At 39.3% G+C, this 24,943-nt stretch overlaps 1 protein-coding gene across 1 annotated transcript in view; it reads left to right on the forward strand.

The window, feature by feature from the left end:
- Positions 1-24,943, forward strand: part of lama2 (laminin, alpha 2) — a gene marked incomplete at its 5' end in the record, with an annotated part of 167,531 nt that overhangs the window by 66,464 nt on the left and 76,124 nt on the right. Inside the window, 6 exons of the mRNA XM_083898606.1 lie at positions 8,804-8,908; positions 12,511-12,722; positions 13,746-13,857; positions 14,295-14,408; positions 16,453-16,580; positions 20,026-20,112. Coding sequence (XP_083754732.1) covers positions 8,804-8,908; positions 12,511-12,722; positions 13,746-13,857; positions 14,295-14,408; positions 16,453-16,580; positions 20,026-20,112 — 758 coding nt within the window. The remainder of the gene's footprint in view (positions 1-8,803; positions 8,909-12,510; positions 12,723-13,745; positions 13,858-14,294; positions 14,409-16,452; positions 16,581-20,025; positions 20,113-24,943) is intronic.

Raw genomic sequence — 24,943 nt, forward strand, 5'->3', positions numbered from 1 at the left:
TTCCAATAACAAGTTTATTCAGAGGAGGAAATGCCAAGTTTCATATTTTCATAACTTTATTAACTACTGCTAAGTTCTGTCAAGAATAGTGATTTATTATCCTCGCCTAAAGGACGTCCTGAGACATTCTGGTGCTCAGACCTTCATCAGGGGAAGATTTAATGACAGTAAAGCTCACCTGAGGCTACAACATTAACCTTTTAACACCTCGAACACCTTAAACAACCTTATTTTAACCATAGAAGGGCAACAACTTTCAATTTACAGCAGTTATTTACAATTAACTGCATGTTAAAATAGTGTATTAACAATTTAAAATGAAGAGTTTTATTGAGAAAAAACACTGTAGTTGTATATCATACTAGATTTTGTGTGTTAAATTTTAAATACGAACCGTATAAAACATATTTAAAGCCACGATAGCATTTATCTTCTATCATGTTCATATCTGACGCCTGATGTGCAAGAAATAGCAGATTTTTTTTTTATTTGTTGACTCCTGCGTGGCTTAGATTTGCTTACATTGCCATTTAAAAATTATATTTAACATAATATATAATAAAATTTTACTGTTAAAAAAAAAAAGGTCTAAAGAGACCATTGGACCCCGGAAATCTTCACATTATCACACCCCTGCTTTAAGGGATAAATCCCAGACAACACCACACTTAGGTTACGGCATAAAAAAAACAAGATGGGAGATTGTTTAGATAAAGAATTTATTTTACAAAGGAGTGAAAGGTAATAGTGTATGAAATAAGGTGGCAAAACTACAGCAATGGACAGAGGACGCTGTTCAAACAAAACAAAATGCAACTGAATAAGGACTCTTCAAAAAGAAACCATGTCTAAATTAAACCTAGTTTTTTTTTTTTTTTTTAATCTTGTGCCTAGTTTCCTTCTCACAAACAATAAGTTAAATCCTGCTACTTTTGTTGGGAGTCCACCTGCAAACTCCGCCCACTTGATCCAACGACAGACGGGGTAACCACACAGACTAATTTGCATACACAAATCACACAAGATCAGGCTGCAGAGGAGTGCGTCCAACGGCCGTAACAGCAGCTTTGAATACAAACAAACAGTTTCATTGTTATATGATGTAGAGTGACTGTGGACCTAGTGTCAGTGACCGATCTGTGCATCGTCTTCTGCTAAAGTCACCTGTTTGTGAGCGAACCGTGTTTCCACTCCATCACTGCAGCCGCGGCAAATAGCTGCAATCCATGTTTTCAGTGAAGTCAACGGTGTTGTGTGTGTGTGTTGTGTTGGTGTTGTGACTGTGATGTTAGTCTGGGTGTCATGGCTTAGAGGAATAAACCACTGAATTTCATTACTTTGAAGCCTGCAGGCCCTCGCTTGTCATCTCACTTCTTTGTCTCCCCTCCCTCTCCTCCATACTTCCCTCCATCATCGCTCTAACTCTCACTCCATCTCTCCAGGACTCCCATTCTTCACCTCCCTGTTCCTAAATCATCTCTCCTCTCCTCTCTCCCTCCTCCTCCTCCCTTTACTATATCTCGCTTTGTGTCTCTCAGGGTAAACAGTGTTTCGCCTGTTGCACTCGATAATCAACTGTTTTTCTCATAGAGCACACACAACACACAACACACACACAAACACAGGAACATATCCTTACACTCACACACACACAGACTCTAGCAGGCCTATATAAGTCAGATAATGATGTGTTTTGGAGGCATTAGGAACAGCAGAGCAGAACCAAATGCCTCCATACATGTGAAACAAATAAATTACCACTGTGTGTGTGTGTGTGGGTGTGTGTGTGTGTGTGTGTGTGTGTGTGTGTGTGTGTGTGTGTGCGATCGGCTAAAAAAAAGGAGATTTCTTTTGCTTCACTCCCTTGATTGTGTTACAGAGGTAGACGCTGCTGTGTGAGTCAATCTCAGCGCGTCTCATTGGAAGTGACAGGACTCTATTATATACATATATATATATACACATATATATTTATATGTTCTTAATCCTCCTGCATGACCTCCTGATACATAAATGCCAACAATGCTCCGTCAACACGACACAACACGCTCGGCGGGATAACTCATCGGTCCAGAAACCTGTTCGCTCGTTGACGCTCGTTGGGCATATTCTCGTCCGCGTAGGTTCAGATGATCATTTATTACAGAGCAGAGCGTCGTGAAAATCACGCTCTGTTGAAAAGAACGATTTACAAAATGTTCCCTGGGTTTATTTCCGCAGTCGAGGGCTCATCGGAGTTCATCGGAGGGAAGAGAAAAATATGAAGCTAATGATGTCGAGAAGTGCAAGAGTGTAGCATCACAGAGTAGTTTTATGTTTCTGTATTTCTGCCACGTTTGCTGCTGTAAAGAACACATTTTTATGGTATAGGCTCAATAACGGCCAATCTAAGAAGGGTCCGTCGTACCTCCACACGGTGTCCATGGTGTGTGTTGTGGAGTCCACATCAGGAGGTCACATCAGGTTTCTATCAGGACTAAAACCACAGCTGTCATAACATTATTCCAAACCCTAGGAAGCCGCTGACATGTCAACAAAGTCAGCTGACAGACGAACGGCCAAACTTTCTCCAGTGGGAAAAAAACAGAGATGTTTTGGGTCTGCAAGTGTGCAGACGTCAAACATGTGGTTTTTCATTCGTGTTCATTCTGACTCCAGATTAATTAGAACTGCTATTAAAGCCTGGTTAATGCTCTGTTGCTCCATACTGGTTCCACTCGTTTCTGTGGCAACTGACCACATATACATGTCCTCTATATTATTATTATTATCCTGAACACTTTATCCTTTAATGCTGCTTTGTCTTTGATGATATTGACAAAGTTATTGATATACACTACCGTTCAAAAGTGTGGGGTCACTTAGAAATGTCCTTATTTTTTAAGGAAAAGCCCTTTTTTTCAATGAATCTAACATTAAATGAATCAGAAATACACTCTATACATTGTTAATGTGGTAAACGAATATTCAAGCTGCAAACGTCTGGTTTTTAATGGAATATGTACATAGGTGTATACAGGCCTATTCCCAGTGTTCTGATGGTACATTGTGTTTGCTTATGGTGTTAGAAGGCTATTGGATGATCAGAAAACCCTTGTGCAATGATGTTAGCACAGCTGAAAACAGTTTTGCTGGTACTTTGACGATATAAAAATCATTATTTCTAATATTTTCTATTCATTTTGCAACTCTTTTGATGAATAAAAGTGTGACTTTTATTGGAAAAAAATTGTATAGGTGACCCCAAACTTTTGGACGGTAGTGTAATTTTTTGGAGTTTTTTTCTGGCTTACTCAAGAACGATGAGTGATTTCACTCATGTTCACATCATATCCTGGACAGACCTGCAGTGTCCAATTTCTCAAGGATGCTTCATCCACCTCCCACCAACAGGCATCATGCAACACAAGCAGAACCTCCAGCACAGAGAACACACCAGTGTGTTTTGGACATGCCCTTCAGCTTTTTTTTTTTTTTTTTTTTTTTTACCTCCTTCATGTAACATGTATTACACACACACAGAAATGTTGTGGTCAGTCAGTTTGGATGCATGTTTTTCAGCATTCCACTGACTAGTTTGGTCCATCTGGAGCCAATCTAACCCAACTGTGAGGAACAACAACGCTCTGTTTGTGTGTTTGTGTGTGTGTGTGAGTCTGTGCTCAAGCGGTAGATAAACAGACAGAGTGAAAACTCCCGATACCAATTGCAAACAGACATCAGGAAGACGAACGCAGGTGTGTGTGCGTTCCTGTGTGTGTTTATATTTCCGTCTTTGTGTGTCTATGGGTTATTGTGCGCTCCTGCAGGTGTGCGTGTTTGTTTCGCGGTGTCACTGGAGGGGAGTTTGTTTTGTAAAGCTTTTGTGACAATCTGGTTTTCATTTCCTGAAGGAGGATTTTCTTTTGCTCCCTCTCTAGCTCCTTGTCACTTTCTCCTTTCATGCTTCAAACATTGACAGTAAACAGACAAACTCTGTTTCTCTGAAGAATCCAACACAAAATAAGTCACATACGAACAGCTTATACCAATAAGATATGTGTTTTATGGGTTTTAAATAACATGCGTCATAATAAAATTGTAACTAATCCAACATATCCTCTAGAAATTTTATAAATAATGTTATATTTTACAGAAGTGGCAACAAAAACGGTCAGAAACATGACATGACGCGTTCATCTAAGAGATAATATATCAATTTACTCGAAATAAATAGTTGTTATTCGAGTTTATCTCATGTATAGACAAAATAAGTAGTTTAATTCAGGTGTATTATAGGTTTATGTCATAAATATGTCGCCTAAAATGTCAGTTTCTCATCGTTTTTTGGTTCATTTTTCTATTTCTCAGTATTTCTCATTCATAAAACATGTGACAAGACATGAATTCACAGAGGAATCCAAGAGAAAGAGTGCGTGACGTGAGAATATGACACTGGTCTGGAGTCATCATGGTCAGCACTCCGTTCTTATTGGTCAATACCAGCTGTCAATCACACCGTTTTCCTCTTAATGTGAACGTGAGATCATTAACTCAGCAGGAAAATGTTAAAAATCAAGTGAGAAATAGATTTCATTCTCATTTTTCTTCTGCAGGGGTCGCCCCCTGGTGGCTAACTGCTGCTTCCATCCTATTTCCCCATCCTAACATACAGCATATACTGTTTTTTCTAAACGTTTAAACCTTCACTTTCCAGCTTTCCCAGACTCGTAGGTCTCGATAAAACGTCTTCTTCTCCGTTAAAGTCTAACTATAGCATTTTCAGAATAACTGCGGTATTGTGTATAATCAGGACGGAGTTTCACCGTGAGGCGAGAGTTGTGTAGAAGTTGTGTTACATCAGAGCTGCGGTGGGAACACTGGAGGAGGACTGCGGTTTGCCAGTGAGTCATCTTCACACCTCTCTTTTTGCTCCGTGCCAAACCCACTGCTTTGCATAGGCAGCAAATTAAATATCATAACTTTACTCCTCCACTCTTTCTCCTCATCCTCATCCTCTCTCTCTCCGTATATCCTTGTTTTGTGCGTCTCTATTTCCTTTATTTCCACCTCAGCTCAGTTTCTTTTCAGTTATTTTATTCTTATTTTCAGATCTCCTGTCTTGTGTATTCACACTGTGGTGCTTCAGTAAAACTCCACAATTAAAAACGGTCAATCCTCCTCTTGTGAGATGAGATTATTTCTGCTTTGTAGTATTTTTCTTACACTGAAAACACGGCTTGGATGAAGCCAATTCTTTGGGGATTCGCTACAATGAAGACTGTTATGTCCTTGATTAGGTTTTTTAACAGCAAGGATTATGTCTTCTTGTCCTGGCCACTAATAGAGTTAATAACACTCTTATCGAGCGCCCGTGGAGATCTGACTGAGGTCTATTGTAGCTGCGTGTGTGTGTGTGTGTGTGTGTCTGCGTTCGTTCGTTTCTCCGTTTCCTTTTCCTCATAATTCCTCTTCTTCTCCCAGATAATTCTCCCTCTCCCGCTGGGCTCTTCTGCTTTCTCTTTCCTGTGTTACATTCCCTTTTATTGCCTCTCCTCCAGGGTGGAGACGGGTCATCAGGTTGCCATGACAAAGGGTTAGGGTTGCATTGAATATTGTCCAGGTTGAGTGGTCGGCGTCGGAGAAATTAGTTTCTTCAGAAATGTCAATAATTCCACAGAAGGTAAATAGCCAAATTCTGCTCTGCTAAGTGAATTGAAGAAAGAAATGAAAAGGAAGAAGAAAAAAAAAAAAGCAACCGAGTGTTGCGTTCGCTGTCAGTGCGACTGTGAAAATACAGACAATACAACAACCTACAGCAGCCTTTTCTTTTCACTCCATAAGCTGCTGCACGCAAACACAACAGCAGTAATAATAACATAAACACAGAGGAAACATGCGTATCAGCTTATTTTACAATGTGCACCACTTCAACTTCCTCTCCTCCTTCAGTCGTCTGATTTGTAACGCATTTCCACTGCACACACTCGTTTGTCTTCTTCGCTGGTTGAGATGTTTTTGAGAGGGTTACTGAAGCTTTTTAGGTTAACCATGGCTTAGGTTCCCCGTGTTGCTTGCCTGTCTAGGAGAAAAGTATCCACACCAGTGTGGTCAATTTCCTCAGACATGAATAATACTGAAAATCTCCCTTATTGGCAACACCAACGAGGAATATTCCCCATTATTGGTACAACTCACAATCAGTGGCTTAACCAATGATACCAATTCCAATGCCACAATGGAAAACGAAAATAACCTCTTCAATGGACACCATGTTTGTTGACGCCTGCAGTTTGGCACTGCCCTCTAGAGGAAGTATTGTGTAACGTCCATACTGATGCTAAAGAAAGGTATGTAGAGTAGTGACGGAACACTTAAAGGTGCCATATGTAAGAATGTGGCCAAAACAGTTACTACACTCAAATTCAAAATACTGAGGTCTTTTAGGTTTGGTTTTCTGAGATAACTGGCAACCTGTGGTTGCTCGGCAGCTGAGACTCTACTGACTGCAATGATTGGTAGATGGCGGTAGGTGGCGCAACATGCCAAAACATGATTTCAAAACATCAACATGATTTGCAGTCTGCAAAATATAATTTTTAATTCAAATATTTTGTCTGTACTGTTGTTGTCGGTGAGTTCAGTTTGTTATATGAACATTATTCCTGAGTCTCTGTGACATATTAGGAGGATTTTATGGCCAGTTGCTTTAGATTTATTACATAATGCACCTTTAAAACAGACAAGAATGGAGTATAAAGTAGCCTTTAGTCAAGGAAAGCCGTCTTTCCATCATAGCGAAGTTCAGTTTGGCTCAGAATGGTTCAGACTTACATTTGGACTGATAACAGTAGCTTTACTTGGTGGCGAGTGCACTGTGCATACGTAGCATGACGTTGACGTACCAACAATGGAGGACGTCCAGCAGCTCATTTTTCTTTGCTGAGTTTGTGGCCGTCTGTCTCAACAAGACGTCGAACTTTGTATGAGAATAATAGACTACGGGTGTCGAAGATACACCGGTCACAAGGGAGTGACGCTTTTCTGTCGTCCGGGGTCCCGAAAATGGAACGGTCGGGGCGGGTTATTTTGGTTCTATTCCTAATGGGAACGCAATATATACTGTACTGTACCAAACTGAAACGTACCACTCACCAAAAGTGTCCAGATGTCCACCTCCATGCCTGCCAGTGCATATGCAGTATATGTGTGTGTGTGTGTTTTCACTCAGCTGTGAAATGAGTGAGTCATCCTTCAAGTTTAGGAAGTGAGAGTAATGATGTAGAATGAAAGAAGTTTATAAAGGCATTAAGGCCACCTCTTCTCTCCCCAGCTCCCTCTCTATCTTGCTGTCTTTAGCTCTTTCTTTGTCTCACTCCCCTTCTCCCTCAGTGTCCCCCTCTCTGTGTTTTTATGATGGCATTATTATCTCCCTCTTCCACCCATTACTGTTCAGGTCGGAGCAGCATAATGTATTTCAGGAGGATCGTGCCGATGCAGCGTTTCCCCAGTTAAAGCTCATTTTGTGGACTCGACAGAAACGCCGGCTCCAAAATAACACAAGACAACAAAAAAAAACTAGCACTTTAAATTTATGATTTTCTTACTTTTCAACACATACAAAATATTTTTGTGGGCAAACAGTGTTTAGTACAGTCATTATTTGTTAGCGTGTCGTTGTTTGTGCTGCGGCTCACGGGATAGTGGTGTTACAGTTCAGTGGTGCTGAGTTTTTGATCGGAAACTGGAAAAAGAAAAATATAAATATCACAAATAACGAATGTGCTTACGTTCTATTTTGAAAGGGTCACAGGAGGAAAATCACAGGTGTCAATAACCAAATAAATCATCCATTTAGCTTCTTTAGTGTCGTTTGTTTTCATTTTTTAGGTTTTATTTAGTTTCTGTCACGCTCTCCCGACTCCTGCGACTAAACAGATCCATCGTTAAAGTTTTTAATAACACCTGACTGTGCTTTTCCTGATGAAACGTGTCAAAATGTCTGCGGTGAAAAATGAGCTCCCGTCACAAGGCTATTACTTGGTTTACAGTCAATACGCTGCAATTCATTTTGTTTTGGCACTAGTTGGAGTACATCTTCAGCTTTTCTCACCCAATTTATCTGTGATATTATTCTATTACAATAAACAATAGTGTGGTTTAAGAGAATCACAGATATTAGTGTATCCTCAGTGCCTCTCAAAGGGTAGGCCTCAGCTAGCTTGTGGTTCTTAGATAGATAGATAGATAGATAGATAGATAGATAGATAGATAGATAGATAGATAGATAGATAGATAGATAGATAGATAGATAGATAGATAGATAGATAGATAGATAGATACATACATAGATACATAGATAACTTGTGAGTTAGATATCTTGCTAAATTACTTGCTAGCTCGACATCTTGCTAGCTAAATCGCTTGCTAGCTTGACATGGGGGTTGTACCTATGTTCCCCGGGTCCTATGTTCCCCGGATCCTATGTTCCCCGGGTCCTATGTTCCCCAATCGGGGAGCATCGGACCTTTTTTAAAAAAAAGGGTCCTATGTTCCCCAGTTTGTGGAAGCCTGGGTGTGGAGCTCCAGGGTAAAGGGTTAGTGTTAGGGTTAGGGTTAGGGTAGGGTAGGGTTAGGGTGAACAGCGGGGAACCTAGAACCCTTTTTTTAGAGAAAGGGTCCTATGTTCCCCGCTTTGTATGTGACCGGGGATCATAGGATAGAGATAATCATTAACAATAATTACCACTTTTTTCGTACCCCAAACATCATTATCCATGTCAACAAAATCTGACCAATCCCTGCTTTTGCTGTCTCTCCTCAGATCACAGCGTACGGAGGGAGTGTGGTTTACTCCGTGTCTTATTCCATCGACCAGCATGAACAAAGATCCATCAGAGTGACCTCAGAACCTGACCTTATCATCGAGGTAGGTGTTCACACATTTACATACATGACTGAGTGTTTAGCACATGTTTTTGTGCTCTGTGGGCTACTGCAGGTGGTGTGCAGTCAACTATGTATGACAGATTCTATGAAATACTTAAAAGGGATTGAATTGAATTATGTTATTTTTCCTTTATCTGACGTTCTATAGCAGGTAATATACTGTACAAAGCAGCATTTTATGTGTAAGTATCCAGTGTCAACGGGTCAGCATACAGTTAATTTGTTCATTTTAATTCGTAAATTGATTAAGTTGATGGATAATTACGCACTTTTGATAGTTAGACCTTTGTTGTGAAGTTAAACCTTTCAAATATTTGGACGTGGAGTCCAGCTGTAATAACCATATGCATGTGTTTAAAGATGTGCAAGTTCAGAAATAATCTCCTAAAGTCTCCTTGCTGCAAAGGCATGAGTATTAACCACTACTACACCAACCGTGTGTGAGTGCCACTAATTTGTGGTAAATACACAGTATTTTGGTGTTTCTCTGTTATCGTGGTCACAAACCACAGGAAACCCACACGAACACAGTGAACAGTGTGGGTTTTTATTCTGTGTTTGTTTCTGCAACATTACTTATCTTTTCACTCAAGCCACTGACTCTCTCTCCATTGAAACACCACTAAATGAAGTAGCACATAAAAGCTCACACACACAAACACACAAACACACACACTGAAGCAGCTACAGCTGGCGGAGAAATGCTGAACTTAGCAATAAAAAAAAAAAAATGCAGATGGCGTCTCGCTCTCCGTGTGTCTCTATAATGAGCAGGTTGTGATATGATGTATGGCAGCAATAAGCGAAGCTACAACACTATTAGTTAACTGTTTATGCGTCTCCTGTATCAGTAAACAACGTTGTGTGCTCGGGTTTGTCAGTGTACTCACACACACACAGACACACACACACACAGATGCTGCAGGTTGGAGCATGTGTGTGGGTGCACACATGTTCACAGTGTGCCGGCGCCGCACAAACAATTCTGCACAAAACAACTTCCCACCGATGACACCGTCGAGGAGGAAACTTGACATGGAATAATTTGAAGACGCACCACACACACACACACACACATATATCTGTTTTCTGTGTTTATTCTCACACAAAAAAAGCACCAAACATCAGATACATGAGAAGGTTTTTACATCCTGAAGAAACTCAATTTGAGTTTGAATGTGGGCACAAATGAAGACAATGGCTGTTTTGTTTTCCGCCGTCTCTGAGGGTTAGTGAAAAGGCCTTGCAGAGAGAACACAAGACGGGTAAAAACGATAGTAGGAAACGAGACAAGTTCGTAAAAATGATGGAAGAGGACAGTTAAGAAAAAAGGTCTTTCATATTCAAAACTGAGAATTAGTGTTATTTAAACACCGTGTCAGTGAGATGGACAGACTGGGAGGAGACGGAGAAGGAGGACAAGAGTCGCTCTTGTTGTCAACAAAAAGCCAAATTATTCCAATAATGAACCACCTACACTCTGTCAACCAACTTTCTCCTTCTTCGTTCAGTGTCTTTCAGGCTTTGTCTTGTTGTGTTTCTCTCCCTCCTCCTCCTCTTCCTCCTCCTCCTCCTCCGCCGTTCACCCTCTGCATATCTGTTGTGATATGTGTGTTTGTTGCATCGAGCAGCTTCTCTCTCGGTTGTAACTCTTTGGCATCTTGAATAGACAATAATCTCTCTGTCTCCCCCCCAGTCTTTTGTCTGTGTGGCTTTGTTGATTTCCGAGTCTTTATCTCAATCCGCGCTCACTCTATCAGACTCCATCAGCGCAATTGAAAGAAACATAAATACCGCGCTTCTTGTTTCCGTCGATAGCAAACCTGTGTTTTTGTGGCTCGGGGAAGAAGAACAGGTTGTCTGTGATTTTGGTCCTTGCTACTAAATCTATCCCTCCATGCATTCATCATCTACACCCTTGGTTCTCAAACTGTGGTACGTGAGCTCCCTTTGGCGGCACCTGGTGGAAAATCAGAAATACTCTTTTGTACCGTATTTTAACTTTGGTGATAATGGCGTTACTTCGAGAGCTCGATATTTTCTTAGGTTGTTCTTGGTATAAAAAAGTTTGATAACCACTGGTCTATACCACTTTTCTTCTGAGGGTTTTTGGATAAGCCGGACAGATCACCAACCTATAGCAGGGCCAATGTTTAAATACTGTAAGCTTGTATATATATTTATTGTTCTGACAAGACTTTTGTTATATATCTTGGTAAGTAGTGTACGTACATTAGCTAAAATGTCACCTTGAATAGAAATCCAGTTTCCTTTCAAGATAATGGACAGTTTTATTTTGGTCATCATCTGCTTTACCATGGGAGACCATAGCTCAGTGGTAGTGTGGGCTCAATTCCCGGCTCTGCTGTATGAAAGTGTGAGTGAATGGGTGCATACTTAAAAGTAAAGTAGCTTTGAGTGAGAAAACTGCTATGTAAATACAAGCCATTTACCATGGCTGCTATAACTTCTGGACCAAACCCTCTTTGAAAACATCAGAGTGAGAAAGAAACTACATTTGGTACTCCTAGTGTTCTCCTATGAGGACAAGCTGAAGAACCTTATATGGTTCTACTTAGAACTTTTATTTCTAAGAGTGTAGTACACTAGTACCTGTACCTGTTTTCCTGCCTTGCATTTGTGATCCAAACAACCCTGCACACACTGGTCTGTTGGACAGTTGGATGAGATTAAGATGTACTTCACATTTCTACATAGATATTAGTCCAAAGCTCATTTTTCATCGACCCATATGGCAGGTGACAAAATAGAAGTGATTATCCTGACAAACTTTGCATGCGTAGCCACCATTTCATACAACTTCATTATTTATTATTGTGCCAAAAGTGATTAAAAACAGGACAAAACTGCCAGATGGAACTGGGTGAATCTCCCAGTGGCTGATCCTGATGTGAAATGTGAAGTATTTATTCATATTTGAGTAAAAAAAAGATCTATTTCTGACCCGACTTGATGAGAATAAATGGACTTGTCACGTACTGGGCTAACACGTTGTTGCTCTCTTCAATAGATTTGTTCACAATGAGAGAAAATAATTGCCAACATTATCTTTAAATAAGTGAAAAATGAAGTTCCAGTCCTTAAAAATGATAAGTGATAATTACACAAAGGCCAGTGGAAATCTTGAAAATCTTTTTTTTTCTTGTCTTTTTTTCTGTCCTTCCATCTACACTCTCTCTCTTCTTCACCATCCCCAATTTCCTCTCTTTCAATTAGCTTTTATTTAATGGTTTATTGGCGCGCTAAGGTCTTTCTCTGTCTCCATCTGCCTCCATCAGTCGTTGTCACTCTGCGTTATCCACTACATGCCATTGATCCGCTCTCAACAAGAGATACCGGTCAGATACCAGGCACGCACTCAAATCACTCTGCATTCACTGCATTTCACAACGTCAATAATTAAAAAAAGAAAACTGCAGCTCATTACTTAATGACACATCATTCACTCTCTCTCGCTCGCTTTTTATTCCCCCGATCATTTGGATGTGATGGTCATCGTGGCTGACTTTTACAATAGATTAAATAAATAAAGGTTTTTCTGTCTTTCTTCTTCTTTATCAGGGTGGCGGGATGAAGATCGTGGACAGGAGGTTCGGCCACCCGGTTTATCCGTCTTCGCCGAGCACCAATCGCGTCGTTCTCCTTCCAGAGAACTTTGTGGTGTCAGAGACGGGACAGGGGATCAGTCGGAGAGAGTTCCTGACCGTGTTGGCCAGCGTGACCTCGGTGATGGTGCGAGCCTCGTACAGCACAGAACCCAGCGCTGTGTACAGGTAGAGACACACACACACGCACGCACACACACACACACACGAGTAATGGCACTATGGCGTATTCAATGAATTCAATGAATATTCAGTCTGGTCATGAGGTAAAAGAATAAAGTCGTAACTTTTCAAGAATAAAGTTGTAATGTTATGAGAATAAAGTAGTAATCTTTCGAGATTAAAGTTGTAATATTATGAGAATAAAGTCGTAATCTTTCAAGATTAAAGTTGTAATATTATGAGAATAAAGTCGTTATCTTTTGAGAATAAAGTCGTAATATTATGAGAATAAAGTCGTTATCTTTCAAGAAAAAGTCGTAACATTATGTGAATTAAGTCGTAATCTTTTGAGATTAAAGTGTTAATATTATGAGAATAAAGTCGCAATCTTTCAAGAATAAAGTCGTAATACTTTGAGAATAAAGTCATAATCTTTCGAGATTAAAGTCGTAATATTATGAGAATAAAGTCGTAATCTTTCAAGAATAAAGTCGTAATATTATGAGAATAAAGTTGTAATTATTCACGCTAAATCTCAGACAATCAGCTGCAAACCTGCATCACGATGAGAAACACTGGAGCATTTCCTGAAGTTACATTTGTGAGTTGGGCTTCACAGATAAAGAAATACTTCATATTTTTGGCTACATCAGCATCACCAGATTATCTTTAACATCAGGACTTTGAAATGATTGTGAAAGAAACTGAGTCTGTTTGGGAGAAAGAATCACAAACACTGACTTGGAGGAAATTGGCTCTGAAAAACGTCTGGCAGTGATCGACTGCAAGGATAACTGTTCTGCTCTTATTTAACAATAATACATTAGATAATGATAAAAAAGAATGTCATAATATTACAACTTTATTCTGGTAAAATTATGACTTCTATCTCGTAATATTGTGACTTTTTTAAGATAACGACTCGAAAGATTACTTTTTTTTCTCTTTCCATTTGGCGCAAATACTCAAATACTAGGTGAAGCTCATTTGTGTGTGTGTGTGTGTGTGTGTGTGTGTGTGTGTGTGTAGACTGCACTCATTCTCAATGCAGGTAGGCAATCCTGCTGCACGAGGAGAGAAGAGAGCATCAGCTGTAGAAGTTTGTGTTTGTCCTCCTGGATATGATGGAACTTCCTGTGAGGTTAGTACATGTGGACACACACCCACGCTCGTGCACACACACACACACACACACACACACACACTTATGTACAACTCACAGACACACAACACTGCACAAAACTCAATGGAAAATCATCTAGGGGAAAAAGTTAAACCTGTAGTATTCTACAGTCTACAGTCTATAAACTAACCATTTATCAATCTAGATACCAATCTGCAAGAACTGAATAAATATTACTTGCACTCTCATACAGCAAACATGACATCATTAAATAAACCAAACCATGCTCACTATGATCCCCAAAGTGTAGTTGAACTGCATGTTTTAATTGGGTGACACTTTACTTTAGAGTACAGGAGCAACACAGGCATTATAATCATGTATATGTTGTTATTGTACTGTGACTTTACTCTGTACTGTGTGTGTGTGTGTGTGTGTGTGTGTGTGTGTTTCAGGCTTGTATTCCTGGTTTTCGGAGGGTTAACGGAAACCTGTACAATGGTGTGTGTGAAGCTTGTCGCTGCCACGGACACTCGACCCAATGTGATGAAGTCACAGGACACTGTGTGGTAAGATGATGAGAATAACTCCATATAATCTGTCTGTATCTCTATCTAATCACTTTGGCTTCATTCAACACTTAAATATTCTATCTTGATTTATTTACATAAATAAATGACCTTAACTGAGTTGTGTTTTTACATTAAAAAAAAAAGCACAATAAATGTCATTAATTTGTGTACAACAAAGACACATTTACTCCATGTTTTTATCAAACATTTAAAAAATAAAAGTGTATTCCCATAGCAATGAATTTGATAAATAAAATGTAGATTTTTTGGACTAAAAGATATTTTTGGGAACCTGAACAAATGTATACAATCTCTACAACTGTGAGAGCTTTATTTGGAAGCCACGCCCCCTTTTTAAAGCCAATATAAAATGTAAGTTACATGGATTTTTTTTTATAAATATAGAAAACTTTAAAACATACATATGTATCTTCTCAGCAGTCTTCCTCTTCTTTTTGAGTCACCACCTAGTGACCGTTAGGGGAACTGAATGTTGGGACCCTACACACACACACACACACACACACCACTCCCCAATATACACATTGCCTTAGGCTTGAGCTGACAGTTGGAATCAAACTAAATACACACACACACACACACACACACACACACACACACACACACACACACACACACACACACACACACACACACACACACACACACACACACACACACACACACCCAGTTGTAGGGTGTGTATTACCATGTTATGTTTCATTATAGATGAGGAGGATGCTGGGATGTGTCAGAGGGAAAACACACACAATGAAAGACAGACATGTCTCTGTCTCTCTCTTTCACCTACACACACACACACACACACACACACACACACACACACACAACACGCACTGAGAGAGAAGGAGAAAGACAACTTGACATGAAATCACTCACAGACAACATGCACACAAACAAACCAACACTCCTGGTATCCATATTCATACTCAGTGACAGGCAGACAGATGCACGCACACACACACACACACACACACCCACGCACACACACACACACACACACACGCACACACACACGCACACACACACACTTCCTCCCCAAGGACGATGTTCTCTGGCTGCAGTTAAATGACTGAATGATGCCATGGTCTTACAGGTCTCAGCCGCAAAGAGACACTTTGGACTGAGAGGGGAAATGATGTGGAACAGACTTGACACTCACAGACTTTACCTTAGATTACAGACATTATCTACAGACGACATACTTTATCTGTATATAACAGACTTTATCTTTAAATTATAGACTTTATTTTTAGATTACAGACTTTATCTGTACATCACAGCCTTAGCTATAGACCACAGACTTTATCTAGAGACCACATACTTGATCGCTTAGATTATAGACTTCATTTTTAGATCACAGCCTTTAGATATAGACCACAGACTGCATCTATAGACCACTTACTTTATCTATAGACCACAGACTTTATAGACTACAGACTTTAACTGTCGACCACAGACTCTATCTATAGACTACAGGATTTATCTATATACTACAGATTTAAACTGTAGACCATAGACTTTATAGATTACAGACCTTGTCTATAGACCACAGGCTTTATCAATGGACCACAGACTTTATTTATAGACTACAAACTTTAACTATAGACCATATATTTTATAGATTACAGACTTTATTGATAGACCACAGACTTTATCTATAGACTACAGAATTTATCTATAGACTACAGACTTTAACTATAGACCATATATTTTATAGATTACAGACCATAGACTATAGATTACAGACCTTGTCTATAGACCACCGACTTTATCGATAGACTACAGACCACAGACTCTATCTGTAGATTAAATTTATAGGAGCTGGCTGCAGAGTCTTTGAAGTTTCTTCTGTGTTTCCAGTAAAGTGTGTTCAGAGCTTGCCTTAAAGCTGCTATAAATGTCACCAGGCCAGTAAAATGTCACAGAGATGAAGTGTTTCTATTTAAAATATCACATTTCACATTTACATGAGTTTGATTTTGTTTTCCCTGGCATGTTTTTTGTGCGTCTCCTCCAGGACTGTTTGCACCAAACCTATGGGCCCCACTGTGACACTTGCTTTCCTGGTCACTATGGTAACGCCACCTATGGGTCACCTGCAGACTGTCAGGCCTGCGCCTGCCCACTCAGTCTTCCTAGCAACAAGTAGGTGTCTCCTGTGATGTGATGTGGCTGTAATGACACCATGATTGCACACTTTAATCAAATCAGACCCTCGTGACTCACTGGCCCCAATTCTCTGTTTCTGACCCGTCTCTTCTCTCCTGACGCCTCCTTTTTTATTATTATTTTTTAAAACTTTTTAAATTATATCATCTCAAACGGATGCCTCATCACGGTGGGTAGGAATGTAATCGTGACATGGAAGGAAGTGTCTTCACCACAGGGCAGACGCATCAGAACGAGTGGAGGAATATCATCCATGTGGGTGGGAAATGTCATCACCGCTGCTAGAATTAATATTAAGTGCTATAAAACTTAACAAAGTCGCAAACTCAAACGTCTCCCACGAGTCATTAAGGTGTTTAAAAACCTCCCATCGCACCGTTTCCTCTGCTCGTGCTGTGTCTGCGTCGCACTATTAAATCAAAGTTGCTCAACTTAATCTACTTAAAACTGAAGAATGAAATATTCCGTATAAGTAAATAAAATGTTAGCGCGACTTTGAGAAATTTGATTTAGTACAATCTCAGTTGGACTAACGGGTTTGAAAGTCTGGTTTTAGTTATACTTGATTTCATTCGTACAATCGTGTTTGTCTTCTGATTTTAGGCTGATTTAAACAGATTATCTGGTCAAATAATGTTGTAGTGTGACGTCATAGGACGCTAAAAGTCTTCCCAATTTCAAAATCGTAAGTATTAAACCTGTTTAATATTTAGCTACTAACTGACAACGACAACAACAGCTCAGGATTAAAACGTTGAAAATCGGTAACAAAGAAAATCAATTTAGATTAAAAAATGTTGTTCTCTGTTGTAATCTAGCACAGATTAGGACCTCAAAGCAGACGCCGGATACTGACAAAAATGTTAAAAGTCAATAATTAATGGCGATAAAGTGAGTTTTTTAGGGAACAGATGAAGTGATGAAGTAGTCAGACTCCAGCCAGATTTGAACAGATTATCTGGTCAAATAATCCTGTAAGTGTGAGAATTTAACGTCATCGGACTCTTAAAGTCTACCCAATTTCATTCCCAATGTTTGATAGCGTCTGTGGTCTCCCACGCTTTTGAAAATCATGTTAGATTTAAAATTAGTTTTTTTCTACTGTTCTATGTTGTCGTAATCTAGCACAGATTAGGACCTCAACACAGACGCCGGCCGGACACTGACGAAAATGTTAAAAGTCAATAATTAATGGCGATAAAGTGGGTTTTTAGGGAACAGATGAAATGACTTGTACCAGAGATACGGTGCAGATGCCTGAAGTGACGAACACAGGCAGAGCACATGGAGAGACAGGATTACTAATCTAGACTGAGAATGAATCACTACGCCTTCTTTCTGAAACCATACCAGGTAGCAGCGACGGTGACTCAGACTTGCAGGTGGTGATTATAATCTCAAACATACACAACGTCATTTAAAAAAACAAACTAATTGACGAAAATGAGATGTTACACGCACGCATGCACACACACACACACACACACACACACACACACACACACACACACACACACACACACACACACTGGCAGCAGCAGCTGAGAATCCTCATGCAGTCATGACACATCATGTCCAAAAGTCTGAGCTAAAGAAAGACACGTCTCTCTCCCCCTGCAGTAATAATAGCTTGGAGGTGCTGTGCCTCCTTTCAGACCCTCAAAATAACCACCACAGAGTCCCTTATGTTGCCTTAATCCAGATCTCTCAAACCACCACACACACACACACACACACACACACACACACACACACACACACACACACACACACACACACACACACACACACACACACAGTCAGTCAGTCAGTCAGTCAGTCAGTCAGCCCCAGCAGGCTGTTGTTAGCTGTGATGTCGAACCTCTTATGAACATCTGATAAAGTGATGTTCATATTAGTTTCAGTGCTGGAAGCAGCGGGCGCTTTGATTTAGAGCCGGTCGATAGAAATCAATTTGCCGTGTGAACGCTGTTCTCTTTTATTTACACCCAGGCATAATGACCTCGCCTCCAGGTGTGTGTGTGTGTGTGTGTCTGCCGGAATCTATTTAACATATCTCAAGGGAATTTAGTTAATACTTGGTGAAGTTCACACTTTTTTATGTTGTTTTTTAAGACATTCTTTTACAGAGTTTCAGACAAACTTTGCTTAAATTGAGATTATATACGTATTTGAATCCTTGAAATATACATTTGAACCATTTACCTGCAACTGGAAGCCAGAAGTTAGCAGGATTTTACTTTTTACATATTTGAAGCAACTATTTGGTCAAATTAGGCATTTTAAATCACATTTATTGTGCAATTTATAGCCAACTTGAGACATTAACTTGTTATATCCACATGATTTAACCTCGAAAAACACCAAATGTTTAATGAGCAGATGGTTTTTATGACTTAGTGGCAAAAATGTTCAGTGAAATACTTTTTTTCGTAGTTTTCCCATAAAATATGTAAGTCCTTTTGAACAATAATAATTTCACATATACTAATATAAAATGTATAGAAGCATCAAGGTTTTATTTATGGCTTTACACATTTTTATGTTGTTTTTATTGACATTCCTAACAGCGTTTGACCCAAACTTTGCTAAAATTAAGATTATAAACGTCTTTGATAGTCCTTGAAATATACATTTGAACTGTTTTCCTGCAAGTGGAAGTGGAAGTTTTTACATTTTACATAATTTACAAAGACTATTTGGTCAAATTAGGCCTTTTAAATCATATTTAATGTATAATTTATAGCCAACCGGAGGCCATAACTTGTTATATCCTCATAATTTAACCTCTGAAAACACCATGGCAGCTAAAAATGTTCAGTTAAATATACTTTTTTTTACATAATTTTCCCATAAAATATGTGATTTTGATCAACTCAACTGTTTTTTATTCAACTCCTGTAGAACAATATGCTCTAATTTCACAAAATAGATGTATAGAAGCATCAGGGTTTTATTTATGGCGTTTTGTTTTTGGCTAAATCAGTTTAAACTTAAACTGAGCGAGTTTGCCAGTCTGAGGCCTGGAACCTGATCCAGGAGAACTATCTATAGTTTATGGAAGTGGGAGGGTGACAGACGCTCTCTCACTCACTCTCCCTCTCTCTTTCAAGTCATTTAGGAAAGACTTTGTTGCTCGGAGGAGTGAGAGAAAGAGGGGAAATTAAGTGTGAATGTGAGGCGCTCAACATTGACTGAAGAGGGACGGCGCTTTTGTTGTTTGTGTTTGTGTTTGCGTGGGCGAGAGAAAAACAATGTCCTTAACTCGCCTCTGTCCTCTCCTCTTCCTCCTCCTCCTGCTCCCGTACTCCACTCTGGAACAACAACAACAACAACATCAACAACAACAACGCTCCCGAATTCGCCAACGACAATTCCAACAAAAATCACAACCACTCGGCGTCCGCGGCGACCACGTCAGCTTCAGCCCCACCTGCCATCTGGGCGAGGAGGGCGAGTTACTCTGTGACCAGTGTCAGCCGGGATACACGGGACCACGATGTGACAGGTAACACACACAAAAACACACTCGAAAACACTCAAAAACACACACAAAAACACACACTTAAACATGAAAAGTTACTATAAAGCAGTAGTTCCCAAACATTGGGTCAGGATCTACAACTAAATTATCTGTTTTATCAAAGAAATATTTTGAAATATTTCAAAAATGTGTTCAAAACTAAATTAACGCAAACAAAATTCTCCTTTTTATGCCCTAATTTGAGCCGACTCAACATTCAACCACCAAAACTCATGTTTCTGTCCAGGAATTCAAGTAAACAATTATAATTTAACATTTTAATTAAGTGCTTTATTGTTCTTTTCTGTGTTTTTGTAAAAAAAAAAAAAAAAGTTTGAAACTTAATAATTATATTTTAGCATTAAAATGACCGTTTCAGATAAAGAGCTTCTACATACTGGTATATTGACAATTACAGAAACATAATTACCAATGCTGTTAATTTAGGCTTTAGGAGGCGGTCTAATAAATGTGTTAATCACGGTATATATTAAATTACATGCATAAAATGAAGCTATGATTAATTTATTAAACATATCTTTTGGAAATGTAGATTTTATCTATTAAAAATTATATTAGGTGTTACAGATATGGCAGTAATACTAAAAAAAAATTTTTTTATCACCTTTATAAAGTGTTTCCCAAATTAAAAATATGGATTTATGCTGAGGTTTAGTTTTATTCAGCCTCAAAGCTTCACGCCAAAGGCTATGACAAAGAAAACCGCCTGTATAATAAATCTTTGGAATTCTTCGGTGTTTACTTGCAACAAGGTCAATAGTTGGACGTTTGACCTTGACCTGAACTCGGAACAGGAACTCTGTGCCAACGCTGATTTTGTTTCCCACAGTCGTGTCACTGCAGTCACCTCAGGATCAACAACACAATCTAATCACTTCATCCCTGGGCCATCACTTACAGTTACATCCCTGGAAAATGTCATCAAATTCACTTCATACAGACAAACACATAATTTATTTTCCCCATTTACATAACAGAGCCTACACTGATTATAACATCTACATCTACAGTGGACACAAACTGATTAAAATGTACAGATGTTTACATCGACATCTGAATACTTATTGGGATTATGGTAATTTAGAGAATGTTCTTTACATGGCAGCGACTGTTTCCCTTAATTGGCAGAGTGTCCATGTGAATACAGTCGCTCTGCTTAATGAAGTGTGAGGTGTGTTTTCATGACGCACGTCTCTGCGTCTCTGTTGTCGTTTTTATTTCCTGAACCTTCTTCTAATTCTTTTGTTAATAAATTCAGCTCAGCCTAAAGCTCAGCTATGTCATTCACAAGTAGAGATTTTTGTGTGTGTGTCTCACTGTCCGTCCAGCTTCTCTGTCCACACCACATTTATTAGCTGAGTGACATTCTTGTTCCATTACATGTGAGCTGCCTTCTTTTTTTCTACACCAGCCTGAGCCCTAATGAGAAGTCTCTGGATGACAGTCTTGTTAAAACTCGGGGCTCCGCTGTCATGTGGTGATGCAGACTGAGCAAAAAAAAAAAAGTGGAATACAGTACATTAGGACTGTTTTGTATGGGAGTGAAATGGCCCCCGCAGCCCAATGCATTTGTTAGTATTCACTTTCACTTTCTCAGCCATTGTTTAAAAAAGACTCAAGTGAGACAGAAGTGGAAAGTTGAAGGCAGAATGAAGACATATGTACGTAGGTAGCTGGTGTTTATAAATAGATATAGTACTGTACGTTTTAACAAATCAGTGAGTGAACAATGTATTTTTCCCACTCGGCTGCTACTGTTGACGATCATATTTTTCTCACTTAATAATTAAGTCTAAAGTTAGAAATGTTAGTTAGCCGTTAATTAGATGATTCACATCCTGGAGAGTCATATAGATAACTGGAAAATGATCTTTAAATGGTGTATGAAACTTAAATAATCCCTTAAAATGAAGCTAATAATGATGTAATGATAGTTAGTCAGTTAGGTAGCTAGTTAGTTGGTTACGTAGTTTTTCCCTTCTTATATCTGTTGACATTGTTGTGTTAGCATCTCACACTTCCTCTCATCTACTCCCTGTCATGCCCAGATGATGAACAGGTGATTTAACTATAATCTGGATTATCTGTAGGTAAAATGAATTAAGATAAAATAAGATATTTTGCATGAGAGTACTCGCTTAGTTTTTCCCTGTCCAGTCCTTGTAGCATCTCACACACCCCAAAAGGATTCCAAAATGGCTGCCACTTAATGGCGTCTATAATAAAAGTCCCACTCAGCTACTTTTACTGTTAATTGAACTTCTCTCTTATTTGTTTCTCATTAATTCAGTCTAACAAAAGTTAAAGTACAATTGAAGTTTTATCCGGGGACACGTTGCTTTGCTGTTTGTGTAGAGAGTTGTTATTGACTGGCATTGCTAACAATGGCTAGCCTAGCATACATTTGTATTCATGTTTTTGTTTCCAAATATTTAAATTTAATGTGGTTTACTTGGAGGTGACGTCACTTCTAACTTCCCATTTAAATGACAGCCAACATTATAAACAACATTTACAGTACGTGACTACATTTGCTAAACAAGCTAGTACGGAAGTAAACCAACAGCAGCAACGCAGGAAAAAGATAATTACACCTAAAGTCTTCCCCACACTGGAGGATAATTATTGGCCTTCCAAGAAGATGATGTGCCTTCCGATTTTAGGCTGATTTGAACAGATTATCTGGCCAAATTATCCTGTAGTTGTAGGGATTAACAAAAGGAATTTTAACGTCATTGGACACATTAGAGTCTTCACAAAGTATGGTCCTGTTACTTGACTGGATATAGTCTGTGCTTTTTCAGGATTAAAATATCAGTTACAAAGTTTTTTTTGTTCGTAGTCTCCCACGTTTTTGAAAATCAAGTCAGATTTGATAATCCTCTAGTGTGGGGGCAGATTTAATGCTCTCCAAATTGACATGTAATCCACTTCAGGGTTTGGTTGAAAGATAGCAGTAGTGTTGTGAAGCTGTGGTTTGTCCCTAGACAATAATTGTACCATCAAAACCCTGTGATTGTTGCATCCGCTCGTTTCTTTCACATTTGAAAGAGGGAGTGTGTGTCTTCAATAAGACAGACTTAATTCTCTCCTGTTTCACACTGACACACTGTGCAGTGGCTGCTCGCCGTGATTCCACCGTCGCCGTTTGAGTTCCTGCCGACTGTGCATCAGCTCCCTCTGATGAGTCAAACGTCTGTGTTGAGAGGAGCCAATAAAAATGCTTCCATGAGCCGCGCACAGGCTGCGTTTGTCTGTCGTTAGATGCACCAGTGTTTGAACGCCATCTGCGCTGATAATTATTATCACAATTTTAATCTCCAGGATGAAAACATTGTGCTTCAAATAGACGTCGGGTATCAGTTGCGCAGTTGCTTTGCCGTGTGTTGTGTGAGTTGAAAAGGAGCTGCTGCTGCTGCTGCTGCTGCTGCTGGTGGTGGACGTTGGCCTCGACTCTGTGACCTGCATAGTCTGCATGCCTCGCCAGGCTGTCCACGGCTGAATCGCTCCGTCTGCCTCGGTGTTATTTTTATAAACCTCATTTGGCCAGTGGAAGGAAAACTGACTCATTGTCAGTGCATTTTTTAAACTCCTCTGTAAAAGAGGAGGCATCATGGGCTAATATTGAAAGAGTTGTTTGTTCCTGGTGTTTTATCAAAGTTAATATTTCATTACTGCCATGTCCACTTTTCTTTCTTAATGATTTCCCAATTGGAGAGTCCATTTTGGGTAACATAGTACAGTTTCCCACAATAATAGTAGTCTAATAGTACTTTTCCAGTATGCAGTTCTAGCACGACTCGCCTTGACTCAACTCATTTTGTTTGTTGTTTTCCATTAATGATAGTACCTGGTACCTGGTGGGGTTTTTTTTAGTACTTGCTCTGGCGAGTTTTCAAGCTAGCTGACCCAATACTAACATGTGACATTCAACAGACTGTCAGGTCACTGATTGGTCAGAGAGTGTCGTCACCGGAAGAGTCATGATCGCGTCGTCCGATCAGTGAAAAAGACTTAAAAATTCGTGAATCTCCAACATTGAGCAAAGGAAATGTCTAAAATCTCAATATTTGACAGAGGAGTCTGCTGCATTTAGTGAATCACAACCGGTTCAGCCGTATTTCAGTTCAGTTCTACTGATTCTAACGATTCAGTTACACTGAAAACAACTGCTTTGCTCGTCACTAGTTTGCGTCGTGTATAAAATGACGTCACGGCAGTTTTGTGCTAGGAGGTACTATAATAAGGGAAAACCATGTGACTGATACCAAACTGCCTAGAAACGCCATAATAGTTTATGACACATAATGAAGGATGAATTTCCACTTTATAATAAACATTTTAATATGCAGGTATAAGACAGTAATTCTTATTATCGAACTCCTAGGATTTCACTTAGGAAATAATGAGATATTACTGTAAAATTATGTCATTATTGCCACACTATTACCATTGTTTTTATAAAGGTAGGAACTGTAATAGCGTAATATAACCTACCTGTTACAAAAGCATTACCATGTTTTTATTGTACTATAAAATAATGTTTTAATTCATCAGAAAGCTTCAACATTCAGTTGGCAGTGTTTGTTTGTTTTGATGGGAGGACCATGTAGAGAATGCATCTGTGTATCCATCCTTCATGTGTGTGTGTGTGTGTGCTCCTCTGATGCCATATGGTACATGCAGTCCCAGGGAGAGGACAGCTGTTTCCTAAAAGAAGTGAGGAGTGAGGAGAAACCCCCGCTGCACCGTCTCCACACATTATACAGTGAAATAATAATAATATGATAAGAGT

The sequence above is a fragment of the Microchirus variegatus genome, assembly GCF_963457635.1.
Source record: "Microchirus variegatus genome assembly, chromosome: 12".
In the NCBI taxonomy this organism is placed as follows: domain Eukaryota; kingdom Metazoa; phylum Chordata; class Actinopteri; order Pleuronectiformes; family Soleidae; genus Microchirus; species Microchirus variegatus.